Here is a 14,187-nt window from a genome sequence, read left to right on the forward strand (position 1 = left end):
CAACACTCCTATCTCAGTATCTCCCATAACGGGAGTGGTACAACACCGGGCGACTCCTTGCAAAGGTGGAGCAAGCTACCAACACTCCTATCTCAGTATCTCCCGTTACGGGAGATACTGAGATAAGAGTGTTGGTAGCTTGCTCCACCTTTGCAAGGAGTCGCCCGGTGTTGTACCACTTTACCCCAGTCCTGAAGATAAGGATTAAACTAAATTTATTATAATCCAACCTGCATGGTGAATATTGTTACAAATAAAGTAATGATGATAATAATTATAAGCATTATTATTATCATCAATTCTTTTCATATTACACAATTTATGGGTATAGGAGATACTACAAAATACACTTACGATCCAAATGGGACATCACTGTTTTAGAAGCACTACCACCAGCTTCCTGAAATATCCGCAGTATTTCCTCAGGACTTGTTTTATGTCTTCCTGGATGAATAATTACAGGACATCCTATCTCATTTTGTACTACAGCTGCTGCTTTAAAAACATTTTTTTCAAATGCTAAATAAAAGAAAGAAAATAACTTTAAATAATCTAAACAATACTGTATTCTGAGGCAAATTTCTTAAACCATGCATTGCATAATTCAGTGCAAGGACAGTAATAGCCAGTCTTTTTCAGATATGAGAACCAGGTTTCAAGCAAAACATTATTGGAAGATGATTTTTTTCAAGTGAAATTTATTCCAACATAAGGTTTTTTACCATGGCAAGAATACAATGCATGTGTTAGCAATGTGGTCCTATCTCAGGTTCCTTGCCTACTACTGAAGAAACCAATGAGTGGTGGAGACTTAAAAATTAATAAATAAAAGGTGAATATATGGGCACTATGAACATACTTGCATTCATATCATCTGTTGGTTCAGTGTGCACCTGTTAAGCATCATAAGGCAGCAGAGTTAATATCAAAATTTTGCTTTATTGTTATTATTATTCCAAACCTCCAATGAATCATGACTCATTGTGAGAGATCCATTTTAGACATCAAACACAAAGTCTATCATACTACTCCTTAAACTTGTTGGCTGTCTGCACTCTCCTTTCCCTCAGACTCTGCAGATTACATGCTTCAGTCTATCCTAATAATAAATGTTTTGTAGATATCATTTTTTTTTACCTACCTCTACATCCTCTCTATAGTTAATTCATCTTCTTCAAATCCCAACTGAATCTTAGCACAGTAGCTCAGATCTGATCAAGGCTTTTTAATAGAACTACCCCCTTAATTCCACTGGTCAATGATGTTCTCCTCAATTCTGCATCAATTCTTTGAGTTGTGTTTACAATATGTAAACACAACAAGATATCCTCTAAACTTCGAATTTCTATCTACTATCACCTCATGATCTCTTGCTTCCTCCAGTACAACTCTACCAAGAGAATATGCAGCCTCACATTTCCCACCCTCACAAAAATAAAAAGAAAGGTAAAAACATTTTGGCAATCCACTGGTGGTTCACACTACCTCTGAGTTAAAATGCAAGCAACCCACTAGTGGATTGTAACACTTCATCAGTAAAGCTCCAACCTGCATGTTGAAAGTTTATTTTTCACTTGGTCAGACTATAATAAATTTAGTTTAATCCTTTATCCAAGTGTGTGCAAACAAAGTTTGCGCCTGAAAGTATCTTCAGGACTGGGGTAAAGTGGTACAACACCGGGTGACTCCTTGCAAAGGTGGAGCAAGCTACCAACACTCCTATCTCAGTATCACAGATGTGATAACCTTTTGACTACTTGTATATGGAAATATGACTTCTGCATTACTTCTGGTCTGGCTCCCACTGATGAGACCTCAATAAAAGTAAAAACCAGTTTGAGTAGTGGCTCTTCCCATAATACATAGCATTATTCATATCTGTAAGGATATGTGCATTGCATTATGGGATACTAAGGCAACTGATGTGAAGTCATTAGCCTCTATATACAAGTAGCCCAGTCATGAAGTTACTTCATGCACAAACTTTGTTTGCTTACACTTGGATAAAGGATGAAACCAAGAACATAATTTGTTGGCATGTTATAATTTATAGTATAACCAAGTGAAAAAACTTTCAACATTTGGACTACTAATAACATTCTCAAGCTTCACATCTGTAATTCTGTGACAATATCATTGACATAAAGATTGAACAGTAATATTCCCAGTAATCAACTTTGTACAACCCACTTGTAACCTTCCACTTGAATCCACGTAAACAACTTTGATATCAGAAAGTGAATTTCCAATCCATTAGCCTGATATCTAAACCAAGCACCTGAATAAATACCTTTGCAAAATGGCAGCGTATGCCTTCCCCTCATCCACTGCTCACATTAACTTGCTGGAAACAAGGTTTAAAAAAAAACAAGAACACTCCCTTAAAAAATTCACACTGGCCTACATAAATAACATTATCTTCACCATTAAATTCTGTATGTGAGCTCTTACACCATATTTCCAAAATCTTAGCAACTACAGGGAAATACAAACCAGTCTATAGTTTGATGCTTTCATTCTACTGCCACCCTCATACAATGACACTATCTTACCCTCCTTAGGAACTTGTCCTGATGTAAGACTCATTAAAAAAAAAAGGTACAATAACAGGATCAGTTCCTTAACACACTTCCTAAAAACATATAACAAAATCTCATCTGGTTCCACTACCTTGCTGACATCTAGAGTGCTCATTATTTGGAATACATCCACTTAATAAAACCTACTTTACCAGGATGAAACATCCCCAATAAAATTATCATTAAACAGCCCTAATACATCATCTGAGTAATATCTCCATCCAGCAAATTCATTGGTTCACAAATAATTTTTCCTCCTACTGGCCACATAGCAAAAGAACACCTTGATTCTTCCTAAATTGTAGTGCTAGTCTTTGATATTCCAATTTTAATCTCCTTACTTAACTTGAGCTGTATATTCCTCATGCTACTATTCTCCACCTCTTGCTTTACATATCTTACATGATGTCTTCTTCATCTGCAATTCCTATTTTATTTCCTTAGTCATCCATTTTTACTCCAAATCACTTTATCTTTTATTACTAAATAAAGCAGATGAATTTTTAGACATTATCTTTAAGAGGGGGAAGTGTGGAAGGCTTGAATGATTATGGTTTTCAGAGATTGTCTTGATTGGGAGGATGAATGGCAAGCAAGAGTAGCTAACTTGCAGAGAGAGGGAGATAAATGAGCTGAAAGAGGTAGAATGTCTCGGGAATGAGATGAGAAGCATGAAAGATGAGATTAGGTGAATCAGAGTAGGAGTGAGAGAGAGAGTTGTGGGAATGATACAAGTAGACAAGTAGAAGAGGAGAGAATAGAAACAGTAGAAGAGAGGGAATGAGAGAGAGTTATGAGAATGCAAGAAGAGGAGAGAATGGAAACAGTTGGAAAGAGGGAATGAGAAGAATGCAAGGGAGTGCTGGAACCAGGGATAGAGTGATGCCAGGACAGAAGGTAAGTAGCGGAACACAGAGAGAAAGGGTTAGAGGAGAGAGAGTGAAGGATGCAAGTGAGCAATCAAGGAACAGTGGTAAGAGGTATGATGTATGGAGACTCAATGATCCATTGTGTGCAAGACAGGATGCCAGAGGAGTTTGCCTGGAGGAATGATAGAAAGTGTGACTATGGCAATTAAGCAGGGTGAAAGGGTGGATGAGATGATTGTGATGGTGGACACAAATGACTTGAGAGGCAGTGAAAATCAGGTGGCAAGAGATCTGAGATTCATGCTTGAGGTTGTACAAAAGAAAAAGTAGAGAGGAAAGACAGTTGTGTGTTACCCAGGTATGATAAATGACAAGCTGATCAGAAGAGCAGTAACATTGAATAGCATAATAGGCAGAATGTGTCAGAAAAGAGGAGTGGAATATGTGGATGCTTGGATGGCATTTGAGGACGAAAAAAAAAAAGCTGTATGCGTGAGACCACTTGCATTTGAATGAGGAAGGAAGTAGGCATTTGGAGAGATTGCTGTTTTCTGAATGAGTCAGTGCATCAATGCAGGGAAACTAGAATTCTGAAGGAGTCTGAAGGGGATAATGATAGTATAGAAGCAGTGACATTTTTATGCTATATACTAATGCCAGGAATATCTGGAATAAAGGAGATGAATTGGTGGGGTTGATAGCATCAGCATGGCCAAAGATTATTGGGATCTGTGAGACGTGGTTGGTGGAAAATGATATAATAACAGGAATAGAAGTAGCAGGGTATAGCATTTTTTGGCAGGATAGGAAGGGGAAATGCAGTGGTGGAGTACTGCTTATGATAAGTGATGACTTATGTCCTCTAAGAGTGGAGGCTTTGGAAGGCAGTGACACTAATGGTTTTGAAAGCATATGGTGTGAGGTAGAGGTAGCAAGACAAGACAGGATATTTAGTGGGATGTTGCTACAAGCCAAGGAGCACAGACAGAGGGGAGCAGGAGATGTTTAGTCAGTTGAGCTTGGCAAGTGCAAGAATATTATTGTGAGATTTTAACTACAGTACTATAAGTTGGGAAGAGGAAAATGCATGTAGTAATAAGGAAATGGAATTTCTGGAATTCTTGAGGAAAAGATGTCTTAAGCAACATGTAATAGAGGGAACAAGAAGTTCAAGGGTTTTGGATTTGGTCATAGCATCAGAAGAATTGATAATAACTGAGATGACATTCTCCCCCACCCCCCACCCATTGGAGAGAGAGACCATGTAGTTTTGACTTGGAAGATGAATAGACATGCAGGAGTATCAAAGAAAAGGGAACATATGTGGAATTATAAGGCAGGTAGTTATAATAGCCATAGATATCAACTTGGGCAGTTCCATGGAGGGCAGAATTGGAAGGCCGGGATATCATCAGTGCTTGGGAAATTGAGAAGAATATTTGTTGGCAGCAACAGCAAGCTGTATTCTACAAGTGAAGAAGACACAACTCGGTGTAAAGTGATTGACAAACAATATCACACAGAAAATGCAGGTGAAAAAGAGGTTATGGAAGAGATATTAGTAGAGGAGTGGAGAGCAGATGTATGAAGAATATAAGACTCAGTCCAGGAGAGTGACTAACATGGTAAGGAAGGCTAAACTAGAATATGAGAAGAGATTGGCACTAAGATCCAAAGATAATCCTACGGAAATTTTTAGCTATGTGGCCAGTTGCAGGAGAAATGATTGTGGAAGAATGACATTGTGGGATAAAAATGGGAAAAGAGTCACTGATGCAGAGGACATAGTAGAGTTGTTCAATAAACACCTTATTGGAGTATTATTTCATCCTGGAGAAGTAAGTTTTAATACTAGAGAGAGAGAGAGGGCAGATTCCAGGTTTATACCAGGTTTACCGAGAGGAGAATGTGTTCCAAATACTGAGTACCCTGGTAGTAAAGCTGTGGGACTGGATGGTATTTCACCACGGGTTTTGAGAGAATGTGCTAAAGAATTGATAGCTCCGTTGACCTGGCTTTTCAATGAAAGTCTGGCTACAGGAAAGGTACCCAAGGAATGGAAGGAAGGTACGATAGTGCCATCGCATAAGAGCGGTAGCAGACTGGATGTGTCTAACTATAGGCCAGTTTGCGTTTCATCAGTAGTTATGATCTAGGAGAAATTAATGAGGAACCATATACGGCATTGGGCAGATGAGGGTAATGTTATCTGTGACAGTCAACATGGATTTGTTAAGGGGACGCTCTTGCTTTAGTAATATGATTGCCTTTTATAATAAAAGCGACAAGAACAGTTGATGAGGAAAAGGCATATACTGCTATTTTTTTGGATTTTGCAGGGGCATTTGACAGGGTGCCACATGATTAGCTGATATTTAGGTTGCAGCACATGGGTGTAGATGTCGGGTTAGTCAACTGGATTCAGGATTGGCTGTCTGACAGTTTTATGTCAATGACATTGTCAGTGGATTGCAGGGGGATATTAAGTTGTTTGCAGATGACGTGAAAGGTTATTAGTAATAGTGCAGATGCAGCAGCCCTGCAAGAGGATTTTAATAAACTAGACAGATGGGAAAATGAATGGGGGTTATTGGTTTAATGCAGCAAAATATAACATCTTGAAGTTTGGGATACATCGACGGAAGGTTGCATACTCGATCGGAGGACCTGTACTGGAGGAAGTAGGGGAGATAAGAGATCTTGGGGTGATGACCGATAGCAAACTGAAATTCAGGGAACATATTGCAGAGGTGGTGATTCAGGTAACCCAGAGGATTGCTGCAATACTGAGAAGGATGCTACTCTGCAGAGATAATCGTTCCATTCTATAGGCCCCCTGATCAGACCACACTTAGACTGTTGTTCTCAAATTTGGTCCCCAGGATTTGAAGGGGATAAACTAACTGTGGAAAGGGTAGAGGCGGATAACAAAGATGGTTTCAGGACTGTACAATGTTAGTTATGGGGATCGGCTGAGGGAATGTTGACTGTAGAGTTTGGTAGCCCAGAAGAAGGAGAGGTAGTATGATTGAGACTTTTAAAGTGTTGAGAAGTATATACAGGGTTGACACTGGGGAATTCTTTCACTTGGTGGAACAGCAAGAAGGAGTGTTGACAAGGGGGCCATCCCTGGAAGTTGCAAAAGGCAGATGTGAGCAAGAGGGTGAGGAGTGGTTTCTTTGCGTGGAGGGTGGTTGAATATGAAATGCATTGCCTAATAAAGTGGTGAGAGAGCAAGAACGGTCAATAAGTTCAAAGAGTTGTATGATAGACTTTGTGTTTCCTAGGAAGGACCCACAATGAGTCTTTTGATTCTATGGAGGCCTGAATAATAATAATAATAATATTACCTTTACACAAATTTTGAGAGTGTCCCCTTTTTTTCTCCTCCATTCTCTGTACAATCTTTCTCTGAATTAATCTTGATAATATCACTTCTTTTCTTCCTATCCACTAAATGTTGCAATTTAATTTACTCAACTTCTTCTTCCCATAATCAACATTCCAGAGTCCTGATAGAAACTTAAACACTCTTCTCTGGATCATCTCCAGAGTTTTCTCATCACAATGAAAACAAAGTGACCAAATTTGCACACAATAATCGGTATGTATATAGTCAGATCTGATTCTGAGGGATTTAATATCAACATAAATCTGTATAACTTTTCTGAACTTTCATCCAGCAAACAAGTGAACATTCCCTGCCAATCAATCCACATAAAGTATCATGTGGATTTATGGGATAAGTTGACACAGTAGTGGTTAAACCCTGCAACATGCCAATGGTTTCCTTCCTTTTTCTGGGCCAATAATCCCCCATACACAACTGCTGGTACCATTTGGTCATCCAATATTTTCTCCATCTGATCAATCTATTATCCATTACCAGTGTATATCATACACTGGTATCATCATCAACAACAACAACTATGGGTCCAATGCCTGAAGGTGTCTGATGCCATCTTGATATGATTCTTCCATTGCATTCTATTTTGTTCAGAATGACTCAGTTTGTGCATAGAGATTCTGCACCATTTGGCAATGTCATCACTCCATTCTCTGTTAGGTCTTTTATTTTTTGTTCTTTCCTTCAATCATCCCAAACAGCAGAATTTTTATTTTCCTCTCATCATTCAATCTACCTATATGGCTAAAGAGACGTAATTTCCTTTGATTATAGTCATACCAAGAAGTTACGTGGTAGGTGGGACCAACAAAAAGCGCGTAAGTCGAATTCGTGTAACTCGGGGTATAATTTTGCATGTAATTTATATATACAAACATACAAAATATTAGTTAATTGGGACCAAAGGTTTACAAAAACACCTATTTTTTTTTTAAGAAATATAATCATAATTATAGTTTTTTGTACATAAAAAAAGAAAGTTATTTCGATGTCGATGGTTTCATAAAATCTAATAGATTCGTCTGACAGCATAATGTCTTTTTCTTGTCACGCAAAATTTCTTCATAGCAAGCCAATGATTTTTTTATTCCTTGCCTTGTGGCTACAATTTGTTCCTCGTTAGAATCTATGTCCTCCAAAATCTGTAAACCTTTCTTAATTAAGCTGAGACCTTCTGTTAATTTTGCAATTGTCATGTACTTTTCTGGTAGAACTGGATCTGAGGTTTCGGTCTCTTCAGTAGAGCTTTGCTCATGCATCTCTATGAGCTCGTCGATTGTAAGCTCCTTGTTATGTGAGTCTAACAGCTTGCTGACATCTTCACTGCCGACTTCTAAATCTAATTGCCTTGCAAGGTTGACAACTTCTTCTATTGCCTCAGCAACTTGATCAGTTTCTGGAAACATTTCCATTTCGCATTTAAAAAAGGATGGACAAAGTTTTTTCCAGACATCATTCAAGGTTTTTTGGGAAATTTCACGTCAAGAATCTCCGATAATCCTTACAGCATCTAAAACATTAAACTGTTTCCAAAACACTTTAACAGACAGTTGCTCATTTTGCCTCATAACTTTATTAAAACTTGCAAACGAACGCAGTGTGTAGTACGCTTTGAATGTTTTGATAACGCCTTGATCCATAATAAGTTTAGTTTAATCCTTTATCCAAGTGTGAGCAAACAAAGTTTGCGCCTGAAAGTATCTTCAGGACTAGGGTAAGGTAGTACAACACCAGGCAACTCGTTGCAAAGGTGGAGAAAGCTCTCATCACTCCTATCTCATCTCAGTATCTCCCATAATGCAAAGCACATCTCCTTGCGGATATGTGTAATGCTATGCATTAAGGCAAGGGCCACTACCCATACTGGTTTCAACCTTTATTGAGGTCTCATCAGTGGGAGCCAGGCCCAGTAGTGGAGATACTAAGGCAGAAGCAATGAGAGGTCATCTCAACCTATAGGAGTTGCCAAAGGGTGTACAACCTTATTATTAAATTACTCCGGATTCAGAGAAAGATGTTGAGAGTTTATTTTTCACTTGGTTAGACTATAATAAGTTTAGTTTAATCCTTTATCCAAGTGTGAGCAAACAAAGTTTGCGCCTGAAAGTATCTTCAGGATTACTGTGTGTACAACATTATTGTACACTCAGAAAGGGTGTACAATAAGGTTATACACCCTTTGGCATCTCCTATAGATTGAGATGACCTCTCATTGCTTCTGCCTTGGTGTCTCCACTACTGGGCCTGGCTCCCACTGACGAGACCTCAATAAAGGTCAAAACCGGTATGGGTAGTGGCCCTTGCCTTAATGCATAGCATTACACATATCCGCAAGGAGATGTGCTTTGCATTATGGGAGATACTGAGATGAGATAGGAGTGATGAGAACTTTCTCCACCTTTGCAACGAGTTGCTTGGTGTTGTACTACCTTACCCCAGTCCTGAAGATACTTTCAGGAGAGATTGCAGAAAAAATTGAGAAAGGAGTCAGGCAAAGTGATCTGTGCAAGCAGTATGACTTGTCCAAATCCACCATAGCTACAACTGTCAAGAAAGCAGATTTTTATAAGGAACTGGATGTGACTAAAGGAGTATCTATCGTGTCATCTCAAAGAAATAAAGTTATGGAAGAAATGGAAACTTTACTATTCGTTTCGATTAATGATATGCAACTGAAAGGAGATAGTGTATCTCAAAATATGATCTGTTTACAAGCTCAAACTATTTACAAAGATCTTTCACAGAATTTGCCATCCATTAGCAGTAGCAAAGACATCGGCAAAGAGCTTAAAGCTAGTAAAGGATGGTTTTAGAAATTCCAGAATAGAAGTGTCACCTTCTCTATTGTTAGACATAGAGAAGGCGCTAGTGCTGAAAGGTTCGTGAAGGAATTTCAGATGGAGAAACTGATGGAGTCAGAAGGTTACAGACCAGAACAAGTTTTCAACTGCGATGAAACTAAGAGAACGTTCATCACTAAGGAGGAAATGGCATTGGCAGGATACAAGCTATGAAAGACAGACTAACTTTGCTTTTTTTGTCCCAATGCCAGTGGTGACCTGAAGATAAAACTTCTGTTGGTTTACCACTCTGAAAATCCTAGTCTTTAAAAAGCAGAAAGTTAACAGGCACAAACTCAGCGTTATGTGGAGAGGTAACAGCAGAGCCTGGGTAACCAGGCAATTCTTCTGTGAGTGGATGACAGAGGTCTTTGCTCCCACAGTGAAATGGTATCTGCAAGAAAAGAGTCTACCTGAGAAAGTTATTCTTATAATGGACAATGCTCCAGCACATCCACCACAGTTGGAAGAAGATTGGATGAAGAGTTTAATTTCATCAAAATTAAGTTTTTGCCTCCTAACACCACACCACTCCTACAACCAAAGGATCAATATGTTATTTCCAACTTCAAAAAAGCTTTATACCAAAGCTCTTTTCCAAAGATAAACAAAGTTATCTCCGACACAGAATTAACTCTCAGGGAATTCTGGAAGAATCACTTCAATATTCTTCATTGTTTGCATCCTATTAGTCAGGCATGGGAAGATGTTTCTGTGAGAACTCTAAAATCAGCTTGGTAAAAGTTATGGCCTGACTGTGTCTGAGGAACTGATTGGAAGGATCTGGAAGCAAAATTGACATTGTCTCCGTGGGCAAGACCATACATTTGGAAGTTGATGAAGCAGACATAGAGGAGCATAACGTTGAGCTGACCACTGAAAAGCTACAGGATTTAAGAAGAGAGCAGGAAAAAGAAAGGGATGAGGAGGAAAAGTAAATGTCTTCAGAGGACGAAGAAGACAGCAACATAAAGGGAGCAATTCCAACAAGTGACATAAAAAAATCTTGCAGCACTGGGGCAAATTGCAAGAATTGGTTAACAAGTGGCATCCAAATCAAGGTGTTGTTTCTAGAATCACCAATATGTTCAATGACATTAATCACTTTAGAAGGATGTTAAAGAAACGACAGATTCAGTCAACGTTGAATAGGTTTTAACCTCTCTCACCTAAGAGACAAAAAGAAGCAACTGATGACAAGAAATCGAAAACTCCTGAACCACAAAACCAGCCACAAGAAAACTGATTTTTTTTACAATTTAATGGAAGATGATTTTCATATTAATCATGTAAAACCAAAGATTTCATAAATAAAAATTAATATGTAATGGTATACAAAATGCATACTTATAGTGTAAAACTGCTCCTTCTCACTACTTCTCCATTTCTTTGCATTTTCTTCATTTAGTTGAGAATATTTTTTTTTTGGATTTTTTTTTTAATTTTTGAATCTGGGAACAGATTAACTGATTTCCCATAAGATATAATGGAAAATTGGGTTTCGAAATACCTACTTTTCGAGATACATACCGCGGTCAGGAACGAATTAAGTTCATAAGTCAACGTACCACTGTACAAGAATGGACAGATGGAAATGGGATACTGTATGGAGAGCAATGTGGTTTTGTGAAGGGGTAAGTCGTGTCTCAGTAACTTGCTCACATTTTATAATACAGTGACAGCTAAGTTAGATAAAGGTAAGGTTTAAAGTGATACTGCTGGACTTTGCAAAAGCCTTTGACAGGATACCACATGGAATTCTAATCAGTAAACTGCAAGACTCAGGAGTAGAGTTCAGAAGAAGGCCTATGACTAGTGGCATACCACAGGGCTCTGTTCTTCAGCTGCTACTATTTTATTTATATCAGGTCATCCCAAAAGTAATGTTGTTTTTAGTTAAGCTTTGACAGTATATAAAAGATAAATCACTTGCTAATGTAATCAAATATATATTTTCCATTTAGATCAATAACGCTCTTCCAACGTTGTGAAAGCTTCATAATGCCATTTCTATAGAATTCAGGAGGGTTTGGAGCAAAGAAGTTGCATAGGCTCAATTTCAGTGCCTCTAATATTGTTTTTCATTAATGAAATGTTGCAAACTTTGAAATAAGTGGTAATCTGAAGGTGCAAGATCAGGAGAATATGGAGGATGTGGAGGCTTTTCCCAGCCGAGTTCCACAATCTTGGTACAAGAGAAAAAAAAAAAAACCTTTTGATTGACCAGAGAACATCTCTTTTCTTTCAGTTTTTCATTCAGTCGATTGAGATGTTAACAGTATACTTCAGATGTGACTGTTTAGTTTTGTAGCAAGAGTTCTTCGATGTGTATAATACCAACCATATCTCACTAACCACTTAACAAAACCTTCTGAGAGTGAAGGTCTTGTTTTTGGCTGAGGTTTAGCCTGCTACCCTGAATGAACCCACCTGCTTTGCTGTTTATCATTCTTGTAAAGTATCCACTTTTCATTCATTTGTGCTTGTTGTTTGTCAGTTCATGAGCAACCCACTTGTCGAGCTTAAGTTCTTGCAAAGGCAATGAAGATGAATTAAGATGCTAAATTTTCAACAGTTGCATTGGCATTTCTTGCAATAGCAGCTTTCAGCATATCTTTATCTGTCCAGAGTGAGGGGTCTTTCAAGCTAAAGTCCCCTTGTCAAAATTTTGACAAGGGGACTGGCACTTTCACACATTTAAAACATTATCATCATACACTTCTTGCACATTTTTTACAGTGTTAGCAGCATGATGTACCTAATGTGCTCTTCAGTGACCTCCATAGTAATAAAGGATTATCTAAACAATAACTTATGTATGATGTTCTTGCAAGGTGGAATTCCTTAGAATGAGACCACCTCAGTTAGCAGTACTTATAAAGCTTTTAAAATTCATGTTCAGATAAATTGTGACATGTTTGAACAAGAATAGCATAAAAAGCAACATTACTTTTGGGATGACCTGATACATTAATGATATAGGAAAGAATCTGAGAGGAACTGTTCAGTTGTTTGCTTGCTAATGATTCAAAATTGCATAGAGCAATAGTTAATAAAGACGATGTTAAAATTTTACAGGATGATTTGGATATACTGCAGTCTTGGCAAAGGAGAATAAATGTCAGTTTAATGTGGCAAAGTGTAAGGTTATACATTTTGGAGTGAAAAGATGACCAGCTGTATACCACATTAACTAACTATACTCCAGGAAATTGACAAAGTCAGAGATCTGGGGAGTGTTAGTGGATAGGGAGTTAAAGTTTGGAGGACACATAGCAAAAGTGGCTAAAGCAGCTCATTGAATTACTTGGTTCCTGAAGAATACAGGTAACCCTCGTATAACGCGGTACTTATACAACCCGGTCTACAAATTGTAGTAACCCTTGTTGAACATGGTACTTATACAATGTGGTTTCGATATAAGATGGTCTACAAACTATAGTAACCATTTATCTTTTCATATATTTTTCAATGTGCAACTTAAAAATCAAATTTTATCTTCGTTAAATTTGCATCTGCCCGTATTGCACATGTAGTTATATATAGCAAATTTATATTAGGGGAAATACCCTTTAGTATGCATGTACGTCAATTGTTTACCGCATAAAGTATTTATTGTTCAAAATTGTCTTCGTTTTCTGCCAGGAAAGAGCATTAAAAATCATAAGTGTGTTAATCTCAAGCTGAGCACTTTATTGTTTGGTGAGTTACATACAATATTTAATACTTTTTTTTATGTTAAAAACATTATTTTTATAGTAATGGCCACTTAGAGCGCTTCTGCGATATATGCGTTTGTTAATAGGGATAAACCCACCCATTGTAAACTGCCAAGGTAACAATTGAACATTCGGTTTCGATCAGCATAAGACTCAACCTTCGCAAACTTCTTCATAAGTGCTCCAATCTCTTCAATAGTGAATTAATTGATGGTGAAATAGATTTAAATGAGGAGGAACTGGTACAATTAATAGATGATGTCAAACCAAATGGCGGGAAAGATTCTGATTGCGATAAATCCGTTAGAGAATTCAGTTTAAAGAAATTAGCAGAAGGATTGGACTTGGCAAGAAAGTTATTTTATGGATAATGATCTCTCAATGGAGCACTCTAGAAAATTCACGAGACAATTGTATACTTGTTTAGCTCTGTATTATGAACTTAATAAAAAATTGCAGCATAGTGGTAAACAAGGTCTTATTACTGACTTCTTGATAACTAAACCAGCCGAAGTATGCAATGAAAATTAAACTAATGATGTCCAAGAGATTTCAAGTGATGACAACATCCAGCCACTCGTAAATAAAGAACATCTACAAAATGTTAGTTTTGAAGAGAGTGATGACGATTAAAATATACACTTTATTTTATTTTGCCTAAAACGTTTATGTATTATGTGCAATGAAGTTTACGTACAATTTATAATTTTTTATTATTTTATACTATGAATTTGTTTCCTAGTTTATGTTTTCTTAACTTACATGAATTACCTG

General features: G+C 37.6%; 1 protein-coding gene across 2 annotated transcripts in view; it reads right to left on the minus strand.

The window, feature by feature from the left end:
* LOC150107380 (N-acetyltaurine hydrolase) overlaps window positions 1–14,187 on the minus strand; it is a 122,104-nt gene that overhangs the window by 38,018 nt on the left and 69,899 nt on the right. For both annotated transcript variants that reach the window (XM_090391242.1, XM_090391243.1), the window contains exon 5: window positions 355–519. In XM_090391242.1, coding sequence (XP_090247368.1) covers window positions 355–519 — 165 coding nt within the window. The remainder of the gene's footprint in view (window positions 1–354; window positions 520–14,187) is intronic.

This window comes from Typopeltis vanoorti, chromosome 4 (assembly GCF_054136105.1).
Source record: "Typopeltis vanoorti isolate ZY-2024b chromosome 4, IOZ_Tvanoo_1.0, whole genome shotgun sequence".
NCBI classification, from domain to species: domain Eukaryota; kingdom Metazoa; phylum Arthropoda; class Arachnida; order Uropygi; family Thelyphonidae; genus Typopeltis; species Typopeltis vanoorti.